The following is a 24,483-nucleotide window of genomic DNA, read 5'->3' as shown; positions in this document are numbered from 1 at the left end:
ACCTTGCCAACGAGACCTGACCCTGAAACAGATGGCTAAGTCATCAGTATGTACAGCTCTTAAGGCATTGCACTGCCAAAGCTCTAATATATAAACCTTTAACACAGTAAGCAGGAAAGCTTTCTTCCAAAAGAAGAGATAGAAGTTAAGTCCTGTGTCAGCCAAAAGAACTGGCAGGTTCTAGCTGCCTTCAGTTTCCAAACTCAATCAACTAGATGAAGAAATTGCCAAAAAGCATCTTTGTTGTTTACTATAAGATCTGGATTGTTCCTTCACAAAGTACCGTGGATCAGCACAACTAAAAGCACTTTATCTTGCAATTAGAAAATTACGAGTCGCCTTCCCTGGAGGTGTTTAAGGGACGGGTGGATGAAGTGCTTAGGGACATGCTTTAGGGAGTGTTAGGAATGGTTGGACTCGATGATCCAATGGGTCCTTTCCAACCTTGTGATTCTGTGTGTGTGTGATTCTGTGTGTGTGAAACGTAACTAGCTTAGTGAAAGCTTGTATGTAGAAACAAACATTTTTGTTTATGTGAGCAGACTTCCCACAGTCTAACACAAAAGTTATTAACTAGGTGGCATAGTTCCACTACCATTTTTTTAACTAAAATGATCAATCAGTTACAGCAACAAAATCAACACAACTGCTGTAGCCCCTGGGGGTGAAGAGCACATCCAGCATCTAGTTCCTTCTGTGGCAGATAGGAAAAACCCATATAAAATCATCAAAACTGCAATCTTAACTTGTTAACGATACTTTTACAGAGAGAATGCCATACTAGTGGGGCAGGGGCAGAAATGGATTTCATCTTAAGAGAGCAGCATTCAAAAAAACAACTGCTGCAGTACTAAAGCACAATGCCAAGTTCCCAAGACCAATCCTGCCAAACCAAAACAGTGACAGGCTAAGGTAGCCGTGCAAATTCACCACCATGCAGAACACACTAGTTAGTATCTCTGCATCCCTTTTGTTCAGAGATCTCAAACCAGGATCATTAATTCATGTCATAAGATACCCTTTAATTTGCTGACTTTTTCCTAACAACTTTCTTCTTAGTCATATTAAAAATAACTAAAGTGTCACTGGAAATGGGATTTGCAAATCACTGAAGGGAAACATACCCTATTGACCCTTTAGTGCTGTTTGCCCGAACACACGTCACTATGATGCAGTCTTTCTCCCGTCCCTGGAATGCATCTACTGTGTCCACTTCTCCTGGGCTGAGAATAAAGAATTGGCAAGCTGTTAAATTATGTTAGTTGAATTTTTAAGCAACACATGGATGCAAATGGCCTAAAGACAACCCTTAATGATCGGCTGTCAAAATAACTCAAGCGTTAAGTTTCTGCTTCAGTGTATGAAAAGATTCATCTTATGAACCTAAAGATAAATTTGCTGTTCTCAGGCCAGCATCGTTGTTGAAAAGCTGTTCAGGCCTATGTTGCTTGGAATTTTAGGCTTTCTTTTAAATCAGCTTTATTCAGAACAGCAATACAATCAAAGCGTGAATACAAGTAATAACTAAGAAATGGTACCAAGAGGCCCCACCTGTTTGAAGCAAAAGGCTTGCATGTGCCCTTTAAATGCATAACTAAGCACAGATTTTAGCAGTACAGAAAAGTTTGATGTTTTGCCACTAGTTTAAGAGGATAAACAAAGGACTAACACACAAGAGCCAAGTCCCATTTGAAATCTTGTGGTTTCTTTACCTGTTATTCTGAAACTCTCTGTCCAGTTGTTGTTGAATTTTCTTTTTCTGTGCACTGTAGGGAGTAATTATTCCAATGCGACGAAGACCCAGATCCTTCCTTTTTTCTTTCATTGTCCTAATTAATTCCATTACGAGCTTCACTTCCTGAGGATTACTGAAAGAGCTGAATAGGACAGAATGGAAATATTAGAAATACATTTGACAACCTTTTCAAAGTCAATGCTTCAACCCAGTTTGCAATTTAAGCCCCTGCCTTAAATTTTTGCAGCCTCTTTGACACACAGGCTCAAAGAACTTTGCAACCAGGCTGACAAAGGGCCAGTAACAATGAAAAGTGCTGTCAGTGAAAGGCTGCACTTCACATTCCCTTAAAACTAGACAGCTATGCTTTCTTTACAGAGTAGGCAAAAGGGAGGACTGAGCCTGCCACCTTCTGGCACTACCCTCAGCATGCAGCTATGAAAAGAAAGTCACTGATGATAAATCGGAAACTGTCACTGGAGTTAGCAGAGATTGTAGGAATTCACTGGCATCCAGAAGATGGTCAAATCAGGATCAAAATCAGTTTCAGATAAAACAACTCAAATCCACCTGCCTTTTTGTAAAATCAAACCAAGTTAAAAACGCAGTTCTGGCTACTTTAAGGCACACTGGGAACCATAAAAGAGAATAAAATAAAACTCTTCTGCAAGTAATTAATTCTCAGCAAATCTAAAATTTGGCAGAGTAGAATACAGGACTTACTCATTGTCTCGCTCCTCACAACCATCTCCTACATCAAAAATAAGGTAGGGCTGGAATGGCCACTCTGAAGAACATCTGTTCTCTTCTACTGCTCTGTAAATAACATTTTTTATCACCAGGTTACCATACACATTCTACAAACTGGTACTACATTTATTTACACCATGATTATCACATAAAAACAGCTTTCAGCTTTTTCCAGGCTCCTTAATTTTCACTACTAACTGCACATACTGAGGCCTGAAAATGAACTCTAAGCAGTGTGTATGCTCCATTTTAAGTGATTTAGTTAACTTACTCACAAAAGATGGGCTGCATCTTCCCACCCCAACACAACCTCAAAAATTTTTGACTCAAAAGAATATCCTGACACAAAACACCCTCACTCGGGAAGAACAGAGCGCTACTCACTTGTCAGTCTTTAGAGTCCTGCCATAAACATAATTGGATGGGAAAAGGCAGATGTCAGGGTGCATCCTGTACTGCACAGTCAGCTGCACAACTGGCAGGCTCCGTAAAACATTCTCCTGCACTTGCTCCTCCAGGTGTCTGTGCAGGCGCGCCATCAAGGACTGATCATACCCATATTTCTGAGCTTCCTACCAGAAAGAAAAGATGAGACAATTCTGGGAAATTAAGTGCCAAGTTTATAACAGGAATTTGCTTTTCGGACTTAAAACTATGCAGTATTTTCTTTTAAACTTCTGAATCACTGACAGTATGACAACTACTTGCACTTCAATTTTCTATGTGTGTTAAGTCTTATTGTTTCAGTAGAGATCACCGGCATAAATCTCATTTCTTGTCAGTGTAGTCTTTATCAAGACAGCTTTCCTTTGCAAGTCATAACACAGTAAAAGCTTGCAAGCATCAACAATAATGAAAAGCAAGATCTTCCAAGTGGGATCTTGTTAAACAAGCACAAGTCAATTTACCCTTCTAGAGAAGCCAGTCTGTTTTCCCCCCTTCCTTTATCAGATGCTTAAAATAATCCTTCTGTTGGATACAAAGTGTTCTTATATGTCCTTAGAATATATCCACAGGGTGAAGAAGTCTCCATACAAACAGGTAACCTTCATTCTCCGTTCCTTAAGGAACATGATACCGACTGATACTCACATAACAAAATAACAGAGAATGCCACAATACAACGTCCATTACAAACCTAGTGCTGAGCTACACTGGAATTTGTGTTACCACAGCTGTTCTGAATGGTGCATGAAATCAGTTTCAAGCTGCATCAGGAGGTTGCACTCACACCTGTATTAGCTTTATTCACATATTTGAAGGCAGTATTCATATGGTCTCCATGTAACAGAGACTAAACCTGGCAGGGCAAAAGTCATTAGCTGATACACATCACGATCTGACAAAGTGACTTTTGTTTTTAAATTTTAAACACATTTTCTGAATACTGTTCTTATACCATATCCAATATACAGCATGAAAAACCACAGTTTAAACACTTACCACGGATTTTACAGTAGGAGGGAGCTGCCTGGGATCTCCAACAAGGACAAGTTTATTACAGCGATGGATCAGTGGAATCAGCGTTTCAACCTCACAGGACTGCCCTGCCTTTTGTATAAGCCAACAGGACAAAAAAGTTGTAAGCAAAGAAGTGGAGGGAACTACGTTAAATTTCCTGTAATAGAGTCAGAAAAAACTCAGAAATGCGTTTTCAGGCTTCTTTAAAAAGATGACATTTTCCCTAATAAAAAGCTCCAGATTTTATTAGGTACACAGAGCCATCTCCAAACAGACAGAACTAGAACCCAGTCCTCTGGAAGCCTCTACAGCAAGACCCACACTTTCGCCATTATTTTTTAATAAAAGTCATCTGCCATTAAAGCACCAAACAAGGCAAAAAAGTTATCCTTACTTCTTATGGCTTTATTTGGCAGAACAGGTGGATTATTAGTTAAAAGGTGGGGGATGGAGCAGTCAGCTCTCCATATATCACATCAGCAGCCAAACAACACAAGTAGCTTAAGCAGAAAACAACACAGACCATTAGAGGTGGAACATGGTGTAGTTCCAAATGGCTTTACTGACCTCATCCACAATGACACAGCAGAAAGGATCAAGTCTTTGCCGCCCAAAAACAGATTCCAGCAGAACTCCTCCACTCGCACTTAGCGTGCAGCAGATGATGTCGGACTCCAAGATGATATCTGCCTGTACTTTCTGAGAGTGCCCCCGAACCTTCAAGTACAAGAAGACATCTCTTCTCTTTTAGTTTTCTTGAACCACCTTAGAGCTATTTCTAACTGCCTGGACAACTCTAACTGCCAAACTGATTACACATAACGCATCATCCCAACAAAACTATCTCCATTTTTACAAATGAAAGTCACAAGCTTGCTTAACTGACGTGTTACTTTCATTTTAAATTACACCACCTTCAAGGCAAAATTTGGTTTGCCACCACTTCCGCACCTGCAAGTCTCCATGACCATTCAGAGTCAGCATATATTTGTTAAAGATGAACCTTCATTCATCTCATGATTTGTGCTACTCAGCCTTAACTACTGGTTTGCTATCAGGGCCTGTATTTCCAATTTTGGACCTGTCTCTTTCCACACACAACTCTTCCAGCTGTTGCTTTACTTGAAACATTTAAAAGCAACTCAGTCCCAGTAGGATTTTAAGTGGCATGAAAGTAGCGATGAAGATACATCCTAGAACATGAGGACATGCATGTTTCCATCATCTTCTTTTCTAATTATACTTTTCATTTAAAATTAACTCTAAGAGTGAATATCCCCATCCAGGTTTTTGCAATAGCAGAGCACACCTGGATTTCACACCAGGCCATCCAAAACTTATTCAGCTTATGATCTTTATTTACCTACTATTTTACAAATATACCCAGCCACACCAGAAACAGATCTCCAGCAGAATTAAAGAATACCAACTATATAAATAAGCTGAGGTTTATTAGAGAGCCACCCTAAAGATAAATTCCTACCTCTTTTAGTTGAGAAGCAAGCTGTTGTCTCTCCTTAGAAAGTCTGCCAATTTCATCAGTTAACATTTGACTCTGGATAGACGGGAGAGAAAAACGACACAAATATCAGGAATAATTAACAAGTACTTCACATATATCTTTTTCCTCCCATATCCTAAACTAGTTTCCTAAACATTTAGACTTGTACAGATTGTCTCAGTATCAAACACGTCAGAAAAAGCTGATCAGTTTCCTCAAATATGGTCACCATATTTAGACTTTCCATACACAATACATAACATCATACTGCTGAAAATACCAGTATAAATAGCCAAAAAAACAAATCCTGATGTAAAGGTCCTCATTCTCTTTCACAGTGCTAACCAACATTTCCATTAGTTGAAAAAGCAAGTGAACAGACAGTTAATGCTCAGAGATGGCATTAAAAAGAAGAGTTCTTTTACTCTTTGGATTCAATTATGAAGACAAAGAAAAACACAAACAGGATTAAAAATACTTTTATCTTTCTACCTTCGTCCTCTCACACCGGTGCATTGCACGCTGGCGAGACAGCTCATCCAGCTGTCGATCCAGAGCTGCTTTTTTCTTCTGAATATCCTGGTCACAGTCAGCTGGCATTCGTCCTATAATAACACAGAGGAAAACATACAGGAGGAATAACAGAACTAGGTTGCAGTAACCCTTGCTCTCAGACATACACTAAGTTACTAAGAATAAACAGACAAATTAACTTTTTGTTGTATTTTCCCTTTTCATATTGATCTCCTACCTCATAAAACGAGACTCTGTTCCAACTAGAGCTCTCAAATTCTGCAAAGCTGCATTGCTGAGAAAAGATGGCTTTAGCATGTACTTATTATAATTTCTTTAAATAAAAAAAAGAAGCAAGCATTTCTTTGATTTTGTTTAGATTTTAGGCCATATGTACAACTGTTTCCCATTACGACTGAGAAAAACAATGCTTATGAAGCACTGTTGTAGAAAAAAACTTTCACCTGATCTCCCTTCTTAAAGGACACAGTCCCAAGTGTAAAACATCATCAAGCTCCTAAAGATGACTGAAGAAAAGTCTGATTTGCACGTTACTTACTCATTCTGTGTTCAACTTGTTTATCCAGGCTAAATCCTCGGACTTCACTGTTGATTGCTTTTTCAGCACCCATTCGTACTAAGTTGATATCACCACAGTTTCCTGTTTACAAAATCAGAGTCAAAATATTTTTAGATTGTTCCAATCATCTCTGCACTTTGATATGAGATAAAAAAAATTAAACAGCATGGTTACCAATTGATGTTTTTTCCTTTTTTGCTTTTCAGGGGTCTGCAACAATTTACTTGCACTTATCAAAATGCAGCTACAAAAAAAAAATTAGTAATTCCAAACTCTAAGAAAAAAAAGATGCTGCATATGTTTTAGTGGTGGCTAACAGTGAAGAATATTATTTTGAATTAACAGAACCACCTCTTACGCTCAAGTCTTTTTTACCTAAAACTTACAGAACTCCTATGTTAGAAAATTACTGAGTGCGATCAGTAACACAGCTGGAAGGTTAAAATCAAATTAACATTTGGTTAGAATGCTTTTTTTTTAGCCCACTACAGACTCGATGCCTTGTTAGGACTTCATCTACTTTCTATTAGTCACTAATTAGGAGGAGAAAAAATTGAGAGGCTCCAACACATCAATTTTCATCAGTCCATTCACCATTATCAAAGTCCAATTTTATTCGAAATCAAGGTAACATCCTGTATTCAAATCTTTAAGGGGTACTTAAACTGGCAAACGGAAACTAACACTATGAGGAAAAGGTTAGCATCTATAAAGACAAAATGCAATTCCTTTAAAAAAAATAATACAACTTTTAGTAAAAGCACATTAAAATTAGTAACAGTATGAGGATGTACCAGTGATGATCTGCAAGAGAAAAAAAGCCGCTTAGAGCAGCATACATGTATTCTACATAACCAACTGCTGCAGTTCCTCCTTCAGGTTTTGCCTATTTAACAAACAGAATTTTAAAATATGCATACCCAAAGGCTCCTGTCTGTTCCGGCATTTTCCCTTAAATACGAGGATGATCTTTTTCATGAGTTCATCAACAGCAGCATTTGATGGTGCACAAACAAGAAAACGGTTTGGCTTGATCTTGGAATTTGTTTTTTGAGTTCCTTTCTCATTCCTAGTGTTCTGTGGATTAATTAACAATAAACCAGAACAGCTTCTTTAGATTCTTTCCATCTGTGACTTAGAAGACAGACTATATGCTCATCTTAATCACCATGCAGAGTATGGGGATTCTCATGCTTGAATCTCTCTTCAGGTACGTCCTACACTGAGTAACAAGTCAAATGTATTAATACTATTTGCGTTAATTCCCTTCAACAATGATATACTTGACGAATATAACAGAATCTAATACAGAAACAATTAAATGGCACAGGCCAAATAATATTTTGGTGCATTAAGGAACATTCAGGGGTTTTTAATCTAATAAGTGTTTAAACTACTGACTGTGCATGTTTTCTTAATTTTACTTTTTACATCCATAAAATAAGTATTTTCCAAGATGCCCAAAACTTATTACTTCCACCTTCACGCCCACTACAATACAGATTTAATTAAGTCAGCTTAATAAACTACACCTCCAGTAATTACCAATACTACACTTCCATTTTGTTTATGCTATCATTAACTTCCACTGGGAAACCAAACACCAGCACGTGATGACCAGCTCAAATTCACTTACTTCGCTCAAAACACGAGTCAGAAGTCCAACAATAGTTTTTGATTTCCCTGTTCCAGGTGGTCCATGAATGAGGCAAATCTTGGGAAGGCCCGGATGTTGTTTTACCATGGCATAAGCTGTCTCAATTGCTCTCTTTTGATCTTCATTGTATTCATTCATATCTGATGCCTGAAGGAACAGATGGGGAAAAAATAATTAATTACTTCATGTTGATCAAACTTCCCATGTTCATTTTAGATATTCTCAGAATACCTTCCCCCATCCCTCTAGCTATGACTCAAAAACTTTAAGGGCATAGAAGCTTTTGATTCTAGGTTTGCTCTAGACACCCACCCAATTCTGACTTGCAAGTCGTAATGAAAGTTTTGTTCACTCTACAAAGCTTTATTTTACACTACCTTTTCCATACTACGCCTTATTTCCTCAGACACGTCTACAGTGTGGAAAAGAAACCGAAAGCTGCTTCAAGTGCAGCAGTGTGTATCTGTGTCAACAGAGAAGAAACACCTGAGCAAGTTCAGGCTTGTCTCTACCCACTCTGAAAAGCGCAGTGCGTTAGTGCCTTTAAAACTTCTCTGTTTGCACTTGACCATCTCAAAAAAGCCAACATGCAAAACCAGTTCTGCAAAACTTAGGAGATCCAAACACCCAGTATATCATCCCTATCACTTCAAGCTGCAGGACTTACAGCACTTCCTGAAGCTATGATCAAATCTCTAGGACAGAAGTCATTGTAACTTGGATTTATGATGGGATTAAGCAGGGGACTCCTACTCAACAGTAGCAGACCTCTGAATGTTCGGTTTATGGTCACCAGGGAGCCAACCACCACACACTTCACTTGCTTATTTACGAAGAATGACAAATTGCTTCTAGTATACAGAGAAAGGTAACAGGTGGTATGCTGTTCATTTTGTCCTATCAAAAACAGAGAAAAAAAACCCACAAGTTGTTAATTCATAGAATATCCAAATTGTTAACTGAAAGACATTCAAACAGGTCGCTCAAAAAATTCACCAGAAGCAGCTGCTGCCTTCTATTAGGGAACCAAGAACATTTGGAAAAAAACCCAAACCCCTTTCCCGCCCAACAAATAAAAATATAAGTAAACAAAAAAAGAAACACCCACACAACCATGTCCTGTAAAACAAAGCAGATCACTGTTTAGACCAGGCAGCACTAATCCCAATACTTGGTAATCCTCGTAATTCATGACTTCAGTTACAGAAGATAGCGAAACTTTTAGTCAGTGAGAACACAGATGTTTATGGTACTTCCTGTCTTGCAGCAACGTACTCCCAAACATGTACACAGAGTAATTCCTCATCATTACTTCCTGTTCCTACACAAAGCATTAGCATCTGTGTTGCAAGAAGTCCATAGAAAAGCAGGTCTCCAGCTTCAGTTCTGGGATTTTTATGAAGCTTCTAGCATGGAACAGACACTACAGCAGAAAAACAATCCCATTTCCTCTGAGGTAAGTGGTATGTTACCATTATCAACAGCCAGCTATGAAGTTGCAATTCACAGTACCAAGAATAATCCCTCTTTTATTTCAATCCCATTTACTTACCGGTTAAAGAGCCAGATCCACGAGAAAATCGCTTCACAAGACCAACTTGACTCACTATACTGTTCTCCATCTCATTTTCTTCCCCAAAGGTGTCTTTTTTCTTTTGGACCACGAAAAAGATTAAGTCAAACTCCTTTGGATGAAGCTGTCTTGCCAAATCACTTTCTCGAAAGTTGGCTACCCAAAACACATTTTAAAATTAGAACATTAAAAGGACAATGGTTACAATTACTTTCTGACTGCAGAAATACAATTAACATCTTGCATGTACTTCAGAAATATCCGTTTGTTAACTTTTAAAGCTATTAAAAGACTACAAAGAGTTTTAACTCCATTCTGCATTCTTAAACCTGAACATAGCACTGCATAAAACTGGACCAAGTCAAGGAATACTTTATTTACCAAAAGCAGCTGGAACAAAATCCTAAATGAGTGAGATGGAAAGCATTCCAACAGCAATGAAATAACTTTCTCTACTGAACACTTAAGGTACAAACTCCCTGCAAAATAAGCATTTCTGTTACATGTACTCTGTAAAATAGCAAATTCAAGATTCTTTCTGTATTTAAAGCAAATGAAAAAACGCTACTGAATGTGCTACCTCATTATCAGGTACTGTGTACTTGAAAATGAGAAGAGGGTTTTATAAGAAAAACTCTTACCTGTGCACTCTGCTGTATTGTATCCAACGTCAGCATAGAATTTCTGTAAGTAGAAGTGGTAACTCTGCTGCCTCACTCTCTGGTTTTCTATCCAATCTTGTGCCAGCTACATGTTGGGAAGTAAAAGCTAAATAATTCTTCTGCTAAATAAAAGAAAGCTAGTAGACTGTCAAGTACAAGACACTGAAGAGCCTTATCCATTTCTTTTTTCAGTACATGCATCATGGTACATATAAACACATACAGTGCAAGCGAAAGGACTTCCTCCCACCCCCATTTAACGTACTTTCTTACTACGCACCTGCCCTGCAATTTCACCTTACAATACCAGTTACTACCCTGGTATTGACTTCTGTTTCTACTGGATTTCTATGGAAGAACCGATGCAATGACTGAACTTGAAAGCATACAGACTTCAAGTGAAGGAACACTATCTTTTCTTGCTATTAAACTATAAACTGTTAAAGTTAAGCTGTTTGGAAAATGCTTCTCTAACTAACCTACACTCTCATGTAAGTGCTCAACATAAATCAAGACATTTGGTTCTTGTTCTCTTTTTACACAGTCATTGAAAGACCTTAGTTTCTTAAACAAAGGTTTCTGTCACAGGCTTTATATGCCACAATCAAAGAGGAACCACCTTTTTTCCATGCTATTGTTCATGCACACCCTAAAAAAAAAAAAAAAAGCTTTCCTGAGGTGACTGAGTCCCCAAACTTGAATGTAACCATCTAGATTTCTTCCCTCAAATCATTTTTCTATTCAGATCTACATCTGAACGTTTTCAGAAGGTAAAAAGAGGACATAAACCAGTTTTTAAACTCTAGGGTTGAAGAAAAGAAGCCAAGAGGCAGATAGCTACTCACTGTTTCAAAGGCGTTTAGCATCATCAAGGGGAAAAATGTATTAAAATAGTCATTGTATCCCTGAAATTGGACAGGGACAGAGGCTACTACAGACTGCAGGAGATGACCTGGACATCCAAACTGGCTGGAACTTGCAAACATTTCGTATGTCCACTTTAGGACTTCATTAACAAAAATACTATGATCACGTTGTTGCGCACCAAGAAAGGAAGAATACGTTTCTCGGGCAGGCCTCCTGGAAATATCTGAAGCATTGTTGTTCTGTCTATTTTGTGACTGGAAAACGTTATTAGAATTATGAGGTTGTAGTACATTACTGAAACTTGGAGGTTTGCATGTTTGATTTCCTATTGGTACAGTCTTTGCAATCGGTGGCTTGATCAGCACAGGTTTTGCTGCCTTCAGTTTGGTTTTTGAAGATGGCGGTAGCTTTTTAACATCTTCAAGATCCCTGCTGAAGGCTGCATTCCGCGAAGAACTTGCTGAGCTGAAAATTTTGGTAGTGGAAGGCTTTCTTGGTTTAGAAAGCGGCAGGAGAGGTTTGGCAAACACGTGATCTGCTTCTGAGCTGGTAGCCGAATGCTTACTACAGTAGTCTCCTGTTTTTTCCACTTTTTCCATGCAGTCTTTGTACTTACATTTCACCATAGTCAAGGATTCTTTCTGCTGAAGGCTTTTGGCAGTATCCATTTCCTCTGGTTTTACTGTATCTACAGTAGTATCTTGAACACTTTCCTCCTCTGAGCATAATTCCATATCCATAGGATCTAACTGAGTTAAAAACAGATCATCATCATCTTCACTGTTTTCATCTGGCTTACCCCCACTTTCTTTTGAAGTTGCATTCTCACACTCAGGCTGGACAATGCGACCTTTTCCTGAAGGTTCACCTTTATCGCCTCCAAGTGCAGTAGAAGAGAGACCTGAATCCGTAGGTACATGAGGAACCGTCATACTGTCATCCTGCAATTTTCTGTTCAAGACTGAAGAACTAGGCATTTCAGAGACACGCGTCTCCTCCACAGAGGGGCTTTCAAATTTACTCTTACCAGCAGAGACACAAACAGACTCCTCACTTCTTTTACCTCTTTGGTTTTCAACAGATCTTTCGACCGATGCCAGTTCAAAACTTTCAGGCTTTTGTTTCTCAGATGCCGCATCCACTTTGTTAACTTTTCTGTTCCTACTCTCAGAACTTCCTGCCGAATTTCTCGCTCTGACACTGGTTTTGGGTCTTGTCTGCCTTAAATACTGAAGGTCTTGGCAGGCTAGCAATTTTTTATTATATTTTATAGACAAATTCTGAGGAGCAATTAGTTTACTCTTCCGTTTCTGCGCAAGTCCAACTCTCCCTGCAGCTTTACCATGGCTGCGCAATAGAGCTACGCTCTCTAAAGAGCGCTGGGATAATTCAAATGCTTTGCGGGGTGCCTTCTTCAGGCCAAGTTTTTCTACAGTTGATGCTGGTACAGGAGACTGACGAACTTTCCTTGGAGGAACCACAGCAGGCACTGACCTGCCAAGCTGAGGACTTTTTGACGTACTTTGAAGTAGTTTTTTATTTTGAACCGTTTTAAGAGAAGGAGATTTTTTAGGACTTCTTTGAATAGTTCTTGCTACCTTACATTCAGCTGTAGTCTTCCGTGGGCTCGTGCTATTTTTCTTGAGGGCCAACTTTGAAGCTAATGAGATGTTAGATGTAGATGCTCTAGATTCAGTCAATTTGGAGTCCAGAGTGAAGTCTTCAGGAACAGTTCCTTTGTCTGCAAAATGCTCCAGTTGATCTTTCGTATTTCCCTTACTAGTGGATTCTTGCAACATTGACTTAGTTACTTCCTTTGTATTATCAGCTTCTTTCTGATGAGAAGTATTTCCTACCTGCTTTTCTATCAAATTTGCTTCTTCTTCCATGGTATCATCACTTATGTAATCCATATCGTAACCCAATTCATTTGTGTGATCGTCCAGTAAGTCATCTGGATCACTACTATCAATTGATGTTGCAACTTGACCTTGTTTATACTCTTGAGTTGCCTCCATACAGTATGCTTGAGTATCTTGCCAAACCGAATAGACATCACCTTCTGTTTCAAATTCGAAGTACTGAGACCCACAGTCTCCATCATCCTCCAGTGACAAGGGAGAGCTCGGCATCTTGGACTCTGCTTTCATATCACTATCAGAAATGCAGCTGGAAGTTGAAGGCTGCTTTTCAGGACATGCGTTTTCATTCTTTTGGTCTTTTTCCTCCTTGTCAGTCACACCATTTTCTTCCTCAGAAGAGTCTGAAATTATAATGACTTGATTGTCAGGACAATCTGCATCACAGGGAGACTTGGTACCTTGGCCATCAATGGAAGATCTTACAGCACCTTTCACTTTCCTTTTAATATCAGATACGTTATGGTGTACTGAGCTTTCTTGGCTTGAGTCAAAGGGAAAATTGACACTTTTGGCATACGCAGCTAAAGATAATTTACCAAGCTCTCTATCAACCTGGGAATCTGCTAAAGTATCATCTTCAGAAACAACCTTCACAAAATCCTCTTCTTTTTTCCCCACTGAATTGTTCTCTCTCTTGAAATATTCTGAGAATTTGAACAACCTGTCACTTGATTCACACTTCACTGGCAGTGGCCTGATCTGAGCAGCAGGGTTGCCTGTATCCCTCTTGTTTTCTAAGCTAGATGAAACACAACCACTTGCTGAAGTTTTATCCAAATAAAATGTCCTTGAAATTTGACCTTTACAGTCATATTTACCCAAGTCATCTAAATCAAGCTGTTCTTGGTCTGAAGTTTGCATGTCAGTTTCTGTCCTAAACACAGACTTCAACAAGGAACTGGATTTTTCTTCAGTGGATACCTTCTTCAGTAAGGTGTCACTAACCCCAGCAACCAAAACACCATAATCTCCCTTTTCCTGCACACCAGCTTCATTTGAGGAGCTGGAGCAACCTAGAGGTGTTTCTTTTGATATCTGTTTAGTGGGGATGAGTCTAGATTGAAAAGCACTGTTGATGCTTCTCCCCTGTGTACTTTCACAAGTCCTGGAAGATGAAGCATCAACAGAGATTTCATTTTCACCCAGAGTACTCTCTCCCTGATGTTTATGACAACCTTTGCTTGTGCACAGATAGTCAGTGCAAGACTTGCATTGTTCTGCCTCTGGTTTTGAAGCACCTGTTGCTAAACCGGAGGTTTTCAAATCACACTGCTTCCCTGGCTGCAATGCTTTTGAGGGCCATCCAATTTTCTGTAGCTTGTTTTTCAAATTCGTGAGTATATGTGCATCTACTTTAAACTTTGAAGACGAACTGAAAGACTTGTTGTTTTCCTTTTCATCCAAGCTATAAACATGTTCTGGAGAAGCAATACGACTTTGAGCAGCCATACGCATTGGTGTTGCGTGTCCTGCTTCACATTTGTTCTCCAACCCTCCACTTCTGAAATCAGAATGCTGGGCATTTGGATTAAAGCACTGATTATCAGTATCACATTTCCCAGCCACAAGATCATTGTTCCTATTTTCCTGAACTTTGCCATACAATTCTGTTGCCGAAGAGTTGTGCGGGCGGTCATATTCCTGAGCTGTGTCATTAAGTTCCTTTTTAATATTCAAGAGGCCTATTGTGGATCTCCAAGGTCTTGAACTTTCAGTTGCATCTCTACATTCCTCTCCCCAGGCACTCTTTCTTGTAGGGGAAGGGTTCTCTTGACAATCCTCACCTCCATCCTCTTCTGATATGCCAGCAAACGGTGACCAAAGGTCATCTCTGCCATGCACATTCATCTTGCCTTCATCACCACATACACTCTTCTCTTGCTTTATAGAAATGCTAGGAAAAGTTGGAGAGTTTGCATTGTTTCTGGCAGGTGGAGGGGTACGCAACGCTCTGTCCTTTGCACTTCTTACAACTTGCCTTAAACACAACTGTAATTCCTGGGTTTCCTGGATGTTCAGCTGCCAACCTAAAGATAGATTTCCTCGCAGAAAAAGGTTCAGTTTGTCTAGGTATTGCTTACAAAGAGCATGCTGCCCAATTTGATAGCCTTCTCTAAGAAGGCTTCGTATCAGCTGCACACAGGCCTGCTGCACAGAATTAGAAGCTTGTAAAGATGCTGCTGCTGAACCTCTCACATAGTGTCCAGACGATTTTTCAGTGCACCGTGTAAATGCTACAGCTGGAAGCTTAGCACATCTCACCACTGCTTCCACCCATTCTTGGGAGCTAATCCATAGCAAATGCAGGCACTTCTTATTTCTGTGTAGTTCAATGATAGACACCAAGATCAGGAGGAAAAATTCAGAGATTTTGTCACACTGCTGGAATCTCTGATTGAGAATCTCTCTGATTTCCAAGCAAAGGTAATGAATGACCTCTACTATATATGCTACACCCAAGTCCTTAAGATCCATGAGTGACTGAACAAAAGGGATGAACCACAGAAATGTGCTGTCATGGACACGCGTTTCTCTGCCAATATCAGACTGAAGCACACTAGCAAGGGTTTGCATATCTTCATACATGTTGGGGCAGTAGTCAGGACAAATGGCAGTCTTCCATCCAGTATCCTGAAAAAGAATTTCACCACACATCATCCTCATTGTGAGTATCTGCACAGTTCAGTCTGCCAGGGCTTTTTTTCTAGCCATAAATGTTACTTTCTTTCAAATATATGTTGACTAAATTATAGCATCTCTGATATCCTAATATAAGTGAAAAACCTAAATTAAAAAAAAATACAAAAAAAGATCAAATCAACATGTATAGAAGGAACTTACTTCCTAAAATGTAAACATGAAATCAATGTTAAGTAGTACTTCCTTTAAAAGGAAGTGAAACCCTCCAAAGATGTTAGACTGACATAATTTAACCTCAGATAATCAAACATACACGTAAAGCCTTTAAGAGACACTTAATAAATAAAAGGCACCAACATCAAGAGAATACATTCACAAAAGTTCCTTCTGCTTCATAAGAAAAAAAAAAACCAAAACAAACAGTGAGGTACCAATGTTTCAACCTTGATATAATTCTTGGGCTTTAATACCATCTCCACTTGATTCACAAACACATCCTTCTTTCCTCTTACAGCCTGAAACTACCAAGTAAACAAGAAGTGATCAGACTGGTTGCCTTTAAGGCACACAATAAGAACATACATTAATTAATATCTTTTCTCTACAACATTACTCGTAGAAACAAGTACCTTCCCCTCCCTATTTTATAGATGGTTTAAACTGATAACGTCATTCAACAATCAGAACTCAAAGAACAAGGAAACAATATATTTTTAAATACCTTTTGAGACTTTTCAGTGTTATAATTATACACCATCTGACTGCAAGTAACCATGTCATCGTCACCATAGTCTGACTCCGGTTCAGATTTTGTCCTGAGAAGAAACACCAATCATTATAGATTCCACACAATTAACTTAAAAAGCCGGCTGGCCAAAACATAGATTTCACTTCTTGTTTACTGACCATGCAACTATCAGAACCTGTCAGTGATAAAACATACATATGAAAAGACATCACATTTAAAATCGTAGAGTTTGCTCTGCTCCACTTACAAGAGACAGGGTAAGTGACTGCCTCAGTAAAGACAGCCGTCTACTAAGTCATGGATTTTCAGCTTTCAAAAATAGGAGGTGTTCCTAAAGTCCTGAGACCTGGATTTTTATAAAAATCCTTTGGAAGGGACAGCATGCCAAAAGATGGAGTTCAAGCTTACATAACAAAACTCTGTTCCTATAGAAAGTGCTTCTAAACTTCCTAGCAGCGCACTAACCAACCTGCACTGAACAAGCACTTTACCTCATTAACTTTCTATTCAATACTGTCACTCAGAATTGATTCAAAAACTCCATTTTATCTTGGTATCTGAAGCCAAAACCTTTCAAAAGGTTATCTGATGCCTGCTATGTGTTTTAATGAAGCAGTTCACTGTGATATCCAGGTTATTAAAGGCATGTTCATGATTCTAACTTTACTACCTTCCCTGAAGGGAATACATTCAGAAAAGGAATGCAGCCTTTAAGACTACACAGTACCATTAAGTAAATCTAATCTTGAGAAATACTTAAAACTTAATATGAGCTGAAAGTAAACTCAGATCAGTTATCATCTGGAACTACAATAAAATCTAAAACAATGTCATCCACTGACAATTCTGGAATTCTCATCATTTTACCACGAGCCCCAGACATAGCCATCTTGAATCAACTTCAGTTAGTTACTACACTAAATAAGCACTAAGCCTTCCTGATTCTGGAAAAAGACATCTTGAAAAGTGTAACAGACATCACAGTACTCAAAAAGAAGCGAGCATATATATATTTTGAAAGAACCTTACAGTTTTAGGGGACTCTTTTCATTGCTTGGAATTGGCAACATCTGATATTTTTACTTGCCATCTCCCTCCCTTAACACAAATTAAGGCAGCACTGACAAGAAAACCAAGACCAGGCTACTATATTGCCTGGCATTAAAATCATAAAACTGACATAAAACATTAAAAAAACTGACCTCTTAAAGCTACTGCGTATATTTTTTATTTCATTGTTGTAGCTCACATTGTTGATAATGGTTTGAAAGGCTTGGACAGGATCAATAAGCTGACCCCATACTTTAGATCCGAGCTGCTCCAAAATAATCATGAAACAACGCAGCGCTGGCCAGAAGGGGTCAGTAGAATCATCTGAAACATAACAGTAACGTTGGGGAGAGTTGAAATTCAAGCGTCCTGTACATTCTGAGGCTACGACGAAGTTGACAGTAGTTGGTGTTCACTGATTTTTCTAGAAAGATAAGTATTCTAGTAAGTTGCCACTATACTTTTTAACCCAGAAAAAAGATGAAAAAGGTCACTCACTTATCTGTATTGAGAGACGCTGCTCCCTATGTAGACATAAATCAACACGAACCTGGATAAATAGGACTAACATTTCCCAACTCTGTGACATGGATTCTTCCACATTGATTGTTGCAGTGCTGTTCTAAGAAGTGGGTACAACCTACACAACTTTGACAATTTATACTTCAAATTTAAGCTAGAAGCAATCGGTTTTCCTTCAAGTGTCTTCTTCCTTCTGCATATAAGATAGTACCATAGCCTCAACAAACATACCAAGCTAACAAATATCTCACCATTTAAGAGGCAGCACTGGTCTTTAGCTCATGTGCCATTCCCAGGCTATGCCATGGCAAGAGGGCTACAAGGATGGCCCAAAGCCTATTAGTCTAAATTCCCAGCTGCAAAAGGCATTCTCTAAAACACATGGGCTGAAAAGTCACATTTTAAACAAGCTGTGGCAGTTCAGAAGGTGTTTCTCTATTTTAGGACTCAAAATTCAAATTTCATGCCATAGTGAAATGTGCCTCTCCATATGACCTGTACATCAAATCAAAACTATATAATAGAAGCTGTAGATGTGTCCTCTCAAAAACTCTAAGCCATCCTTACAGAAAGCACTGACATCTCTTCTCCATTCAAGTTTGTTTCAATGTCATTTTTCCGTATTTGTCAGTATTGCCCAAATATTGTGTAATATGGGCCATCTTCCAGAAGATAAATAAGTCCGAGTTAAAATCATCTCAGCATTACACTTCAAAAAATTCTCTCAATTAAACTAGGACATTTGATAAAGATGAAAATTAGGCTATGACTGTCTTAATCTCAGCAGTCAAAATTGGTTACCAGCTGCTTCTTTCTCCATTGTGTGTAGAATAGACTGCATGAAATCATTTTGTTTGTCTAGGCCCAGCAACAAAGACTCCATAGCTTGTTCTTCCAGCACTGACAGCAACATACAAATCCCTACAAAAAACAAAACAAGTTGTCTGTATATTTCCAAACATTTGTTCTAATTTTCACCAAATCAAGGATCATTTTCCAAATGCCATTACCAGTGTTACACTTGACCAAAGAGATCAGCAGCAACATGAACTAAACGCTACTTCACTACTGCATTTGCATCAACATTCAAACTTCCCATTTGATATGCCCCCAAATAAGCACCACCTATGAAACAGTAGAGCTCTAACTTGAAAGAATTGCTTAGAAGAGATTACACATGTAAATTCATTTCTGATCGTAATCACTCACCTAGCCAATAGTTCTTGTGGTTGGCAGTATCATATAAATGAGAGGGCAAAAGGATAAGTTTACCCTTTTCAATCATTGAAGAGCAGTAAATATCTGGACTCTCAAAAAGCCCCAACTCGATAACTTTAAACAAGCAAGTTAGCACTTCCTTTAAGTCGTAGTAATCATCCCTGTCAACCTTCCCTAAATTCCTTGCTGTTACGATGGCCCATCTACGAACCTAAGGATTAAAACAAAAGTTACATATCAATGAAGAGAACAAATAAGATTACAATGCTGTAAGATTAGGAAACATTGCTGCTACAAACGGGACAAAAGCATATTTTTACTAATGTCTCATGACTGCAAGTAAGAGCCTTTTTTCCAAAATAACCTTAGAAACATATTTACTATACCTAGGAGAAGATGTTGGTAACAAACAAGTTAAAATTTAGGGTAACATATACAAGTAAAGCTCCTTATGATTCACATGAGAAAGGGGCAGTATTTGGGTTTGTACTACCTTTATATTATTTAAATCTTATTGACCAATATTTAGCACTTTGACAACCATATGCTGCAAAAACAGCTGTTAAGTTGTACTGTCAGTACAGGACACCTGTCATTTCTTGCCCCTGGAATCATTCTCCGACCTCTACCAAGGGAACTTACAGTGTAAGATACAGCACCATTAAGTACACTGCTGAGCTGCACTTCTTGAAAAGAATTCCATTTGGGAGTATAGGGTGCAAATTTACAGTTTGGTTGAACACCTGTAACATCCAACGACTACATTCAAAGAGTAAAGTGATTCTAGAATCTACTGCAAAAGAAGAGTCTTTTCTCCTTCAGCAAGACTAACCATATTCCTAGTGAAATCTTATTTTTATATATATACTTTAAAGAAAAATACAGAAAAACACTTAAAACTCTGAATGCTACTGTTTTCATATTCTTGTTATTAAATATAAGAATCTCTGATGCTATTTAAGACTAAGTTTCAGTGGACCAGAAAAAGTAACTTACCACTTCATTGGGGTGTACTAAAAAGAGATAAATTCCTGGATATTTCTCAAATACCTGAAAGGAGTTGCAACTTTGTTCCATTCTACAAAGCACATCTACACACAGCTCACCTAGAAAGACAAACACAGCAAGGACTAATTTATATGCTCATAAAACAAACAAAAAACTATTTAAGTGCCAAAATAAATATATTCTATATACACAAACACACTGGTACTTCGGTTTAACTACTATTCATTATTTTCACCTCCTCCAGCAGAAAAAATACTACACCCTTGTAATTGTACACTAAGATACATACTGAGTTTCTCATGCAGCAGCAGGTATGGATATTTCAGTATTTCTAGAAGGGGCACTCTCAGGTTATTCTCAAAATCTGGGCCCACATAACCAGGCAGCTGTGTCTCTCCATTCCTATCCACTATAAACAATTCATCATCTTCTCCAGCGTCTTCTCGCATGGATTTCTCAATATGAGCAACAAGACGGGAGGTTTCCAACTCCCACAAGACCTATTCAGTGAGAAAAAACGACTCAGTCTGCATTTTTAAAGAAAGTAACTACAGATACTTATTATCGCATGCAGAAACCTTAACTAGACTTTCAAAACTTACAATTTCAGTTCGAAACATTGCTTTCCACACATGGTGTGAAACAAACTTTTGACATGGAGTTTAGATTGTGCAAATCAAAATTCTCACGTCAGAGTCAAGATAATGAAGTGATTTTTTAAAAGAGTAGCATTGAAATCAGAAGCGTTTGTATAATTCTGTTAAATACTCAGAAACCATTTTGGTAATGAGGTTAGTCACAAAACATTGTTCTGCTGGCCAATATGAAGAAGTGCAAGATACAGAAAACGATTATATACTTAGGGAAGAAGGGAAAAGCTATTCTGCAATCTTGCCCTCTCACAGATTTCACAAAGTATTAGTGGAAGGGAGTGAATGTAAACAATGCAGCTCACTTCACTCATCTAAAGTAATTGCTCCAAACCTCACTTAGAAACCGAGGTTATTTCCTGCATTTAATAGACACAGAAAGGAACTTTCAGCAGTTCAGTCACTGCATTTATTTCCCAGCTATACTCAGATGAGACTGCCCTTCAGAGATGTCTAGCTGACTAATGTAAAAAGCAACCTTTTAGACATCTATATTATGATCAGTTAGCAACGCATTTTATGTACACATATGGGCTTTCAAAAATACAAAACTGGATACTAATGAGGGAGAATTATAAAAGGTTTATAATAAAATAGCGTTTTTGAACTTTTTTGATTGCTTTTAACCGCATAATCTCACAGGCTTGCAAGATCAGATCTCTAAAATTCACACACAGCAGAAAACTACCAATGAGAAATGAAACCAAAGAAAAAAAAGAAGAACAAACCCCAAGTTGAACAGAAACCAAAGGAAAGAAGATACATTAAAAAAACAGAGCTGTCAGTTTGGCAGGTGTTCTTTTTTTCAGACGTCAAACCACCATAGCATGAATAAAATTCAGGCTATAAAGTTTAGTCAGTAACTCCCCACTGCTGTTTTAGTCTTCACTAATCTGAATATATGCAAAACAAGGGGGTCCTCTAGTTTTATAATTGGCTCTCTGCAAGTCAATATAAAAAATGCAGAGAGCCAAAAAGCAACACACCCTGTCCCCAAAACCCAATAAAATGCAATGCCTGCACAAGTTTCCCCCTACACTAAGTCCTCACACTTACAATGGGCAGAAGCCAAATCTCTTAATTACCTCATGCAACCTTGGCAACTTTTCCCTTGCTTTGTGGTATTCAACCACACACTCCAGGCAGTAACACAGATCATCATTGGATCCTTCAAGATCTTCTGGGGACAACCGTTGAGAAGCATAGCTCTTCAAGAACTCAATGGTGTCAGAACCACTAGGAGTACACCACTGGCATGTGCTCATTCTTCGGATGGAAAGAACAAGGAATTAAGAGAAGTCCAAGGACTGAACATGGGAGACATTTCCTTTCAGCCACAACAATACTTAATTTTCAAGTGTGATGAATTCAGAGATTATGAAACTCATTAGCAGTGTACATGTGCGTTCTTGGATGTTCCTGCATCATACATATCATACAGGCACATGCAACTAAGATTAAACCATTAGATGAGCATTAAGGAATGCTTGCTGAATGTCAAACATTAAAAGCAAAGCACCGAAAAGAAGTCAAATTAGGTAATTTACAAACTATGAAACATATGAAAATTCACTTCAGATAAAAAAAAACTCATCCACACTTAACGTAAACTTTCCACAAGTACAATGCTGAAATCTGTTTACACTTTTTTACTGGCATCTGTGGAATCTAGGTCTAACATTAGAGTATAAAAGTTAATTAGATTTTTTCCTAACCTCCTGCTAAAATTAATTGGTCAGTGAATCCCTGTTGTCGGAGATAAGGGTTTTGAAGCAGAACTTCCCTGTCTTCATTACCATCACAATTAGAAAGCATCTCAAAATTCTCATTACCGATTGCTTCCTCTAAAAACAGAGGTTCTTCACTAAGCAGCAATACAGCCATCTCAGATCCCATCAGTCTGAAAAACTCAACAGAACACTAGAAAAGCATGATCTAACTTGGACTAACTACACAAAAGGAACGATGGCAGCTGCTTCTGTTATTTAATATAGTGAGGAAAGTAAAAAGGAAACCAAGATAAAGCAACACTATGCGTTTCCTCATATCTACGTACTGGGAAAAAACAACTGTGGTGTTTACCTTTGGAACAGGGAGCTATTCTCTGTTCAGGTGTGTCAGCTCACATGGTGGGAGAGTGTCCAGCACTGGCCTGCTGCCAGGGAAGGGACTGATGCCTTCAGTCATGCACGCCTGGAGCCCAGCACAGCACAGCAAGGTTTTCATTTACTCATTCCCGGCAAATGGCTCTCGGGGGGATTTCAAGGATCTGAAGCAAAATGGTAATCAGTGGAAACCAGTTCAGTTCACATGTTATAGGCTAAGAATTGCTTCAGCATTCAGATTAACACTCAGTATTAAATAGACATTTACAGAAGTGGTAAGTATGACCTGCAATAGAATTCCTTCTGTTATTCCCATACAGCAACACAACAGCTATCACCCTTATTTCCAACAAAAGATGCAAAAACTTACCACAGAATTACAGAATGGCTTCAGTTGGAAGGGAACTTAAAGCCCACATACTTCCACTCCTCTGCCATGGGCAGGGACACCTCCCACTGGATCAGGTTGCTCAAAGCCTCATCCAGTCTGGCCTCGAACACTTCCAGGGATGGGGCAGCCACCACTTCTCTGGGCAATCTGGGCCAGTGCCTCCCCACTCTCACAGGAAAATATTTCTTCCTAAATCCTCATCTCAATCTCCCCTCTTTCAGCTTAAAACCATTTCCCCTTGTCCTGTCCCTACCCTCTCTGACAAAAATTCTCTGCCCAGCTTTCCTGTAACCGCCCTAGTCCTCCTACCTTAAGCAAGGAAACAGATTTAACAAACCCACACGGACACGTGAGCCTCAATCGCAAAGAAAGCCCCGCGCTCATAACGCTCTGCTACGGGCGCGCTGCACCGGCTGCCAGGAACCGACAACCGCCCAGGGTGAAGCCGGGAGGGGCCCGACCTCCGCCGTGACCGCGGGTCAGAAGCCCCCTCCCACCTCAACCCGCCACACTGCTCTGCTCTGCTCTGCTCCCCCGTCTCGTCTCGTCTCGTCTCTGCTCCCCCGTCTCTTCCCGCCTACGTCACCTCACGTCACCTCACCTCACCTCACCTCACCATCTCTGCTCCTCTCACCTCACCCTGCGGCCACCTCTCTCCCGCCGACGCTCTCTCCACTTCCGGCTCGCGGACGGAAGTCGCGCTCCAGCCTTGTTTCCCTCGTGGGCGGGGCCGCCTCCGTCGCATGCAAGATACGCCCCCTCTCCAAGACACGCCCCTCTGTGTGGTGGCTCGGCCGTTTTCGCGCGCGGCTAAGCCACGCCTCTTTCCTCTAAGCCACGCCCCTCCACGCCACGCCCCTCTAGAGGGGGGCACGGCCGCTTCCGCACCCTCCAAGTCACGCCCCTTTAAGCCAAGCCCCCTAGCTGTGG

The 24,483-nt window shown here is 39.4% G+C and overlaps 1 protein-coding gene across 4 annotated transcripts in view; it reads right to left on the bottom strand.

The window, feature by feature from the left end:
- The window catches only part of SETX (senataxin), a 28,796-nt gene extending 4,537 nt beyond the window's left edge, over positions 1-24,259 (bottom strand). Inside the window, exons 1-24 of one of the 4 annotated variants that reach the window (XM_054084551.1) lie at positions 24,188-24,259; positions 23,140-23,326; positions 22,143-22,323; positions 20,697-20,907; positions 20,396-20,505; positions 19,391-19,610; positions 18,983-19,102; positions 17,812-17,983; positions 16,583-16,676; positions 11,278-15,852; positions 10,412-10,517; positions 9,750-9,926; positions 8,865-9,094; positions 8,177-8,344; positions 7,461-7,617; positions 6,520-6,621; positions 5,940-6,052; positions 5,430-5,501; positions 4,514-4,663; positions 3,929-4,036; positions 2,870-3,057; positions 2,459-2,551; positions 1,713-1,877; positions 1,125-1,223 (exon numbers count right to left, since the gene is read on the bottom strand). In XM_054084551.1, coding sequence (XP_053940526.1) covers positions 1,125-1,223; positions 1,713-1,877; positions 2,459-2,551; positions 2,870-3,057; positions 3,929-4,036; positions 4,514-4,663; positions 5,430-5,501; positions 5,940-6,052; positions 6,520-6,621; positions 7,461-7,617; positions 8,177-8,344; positions 8,865-9,094; positions 9,750-9,926; positions 10,412-10,517; positions 11,278-15,852; positions 16,583-16,676; positions 17,812-17,983; positions 18,983-19,102; positions 19,391-19,610; positions 20,396-20,505; positions 20,697-20,907; positions 22,143-22,322 — 7,610 coding nt within the window. In that variant the 5' untranslated portion in view covers position 22,323; positions 23,140-23,326; positions 24,188-24,259. Of the gene's footprint in view, positions 1-1,124; positions 1,224-1,712; positions 1,878-2,458; positions 2,552-2,869; positions 3,058-3,928; positions 4,037-4,513; positions 4,664-5,429; positions 5,502-5,939; positions 6,053-6,519; positions 6,622-7,460; positions 7,618-8,176; positions 8,345-8,864; positions 9,095-9,749; positions 9,927-10,411; positions 10,518-11,277; positions 15,853-16,582; positions 16,677-17,811; positions 18,084-18,982; positions 19,103-19,390; positions 19,611-20,395; positions 20,506-20,696; positions 20,908-22,142; positions 22,324-23,139; positions 23,327-24,164 lie in introns of those variants that run through there. The other 3 variants (XM_054084550.1, XM_054084553.1, XM_054084552.1) reach the window with 3 other exon arrangements.
- Between the last annotated feature and the right edge of the window lie 224 nt (positions 24,260-24,483).

Source organism: Cuculus canorus, chromosome 19 (genome assembly GCF_017976375.1).
Source record: "Cuculus canorus isolate bCucCan1 chromosome 19, bCucCan1.pri, whole genome shotgun sequence".
NCBI classification, from domain to species: Eukaryota; Metazoa; Chordata; class Aves; order Cuculiformes; family Cuculidae; genus Cuculus; species Cuculus canorus.
The sequence above is the reverse complement of the archived record's forward strand: the minus strand, read 5'-3'. Positions and strand labels throughout refer to the sequence as shown.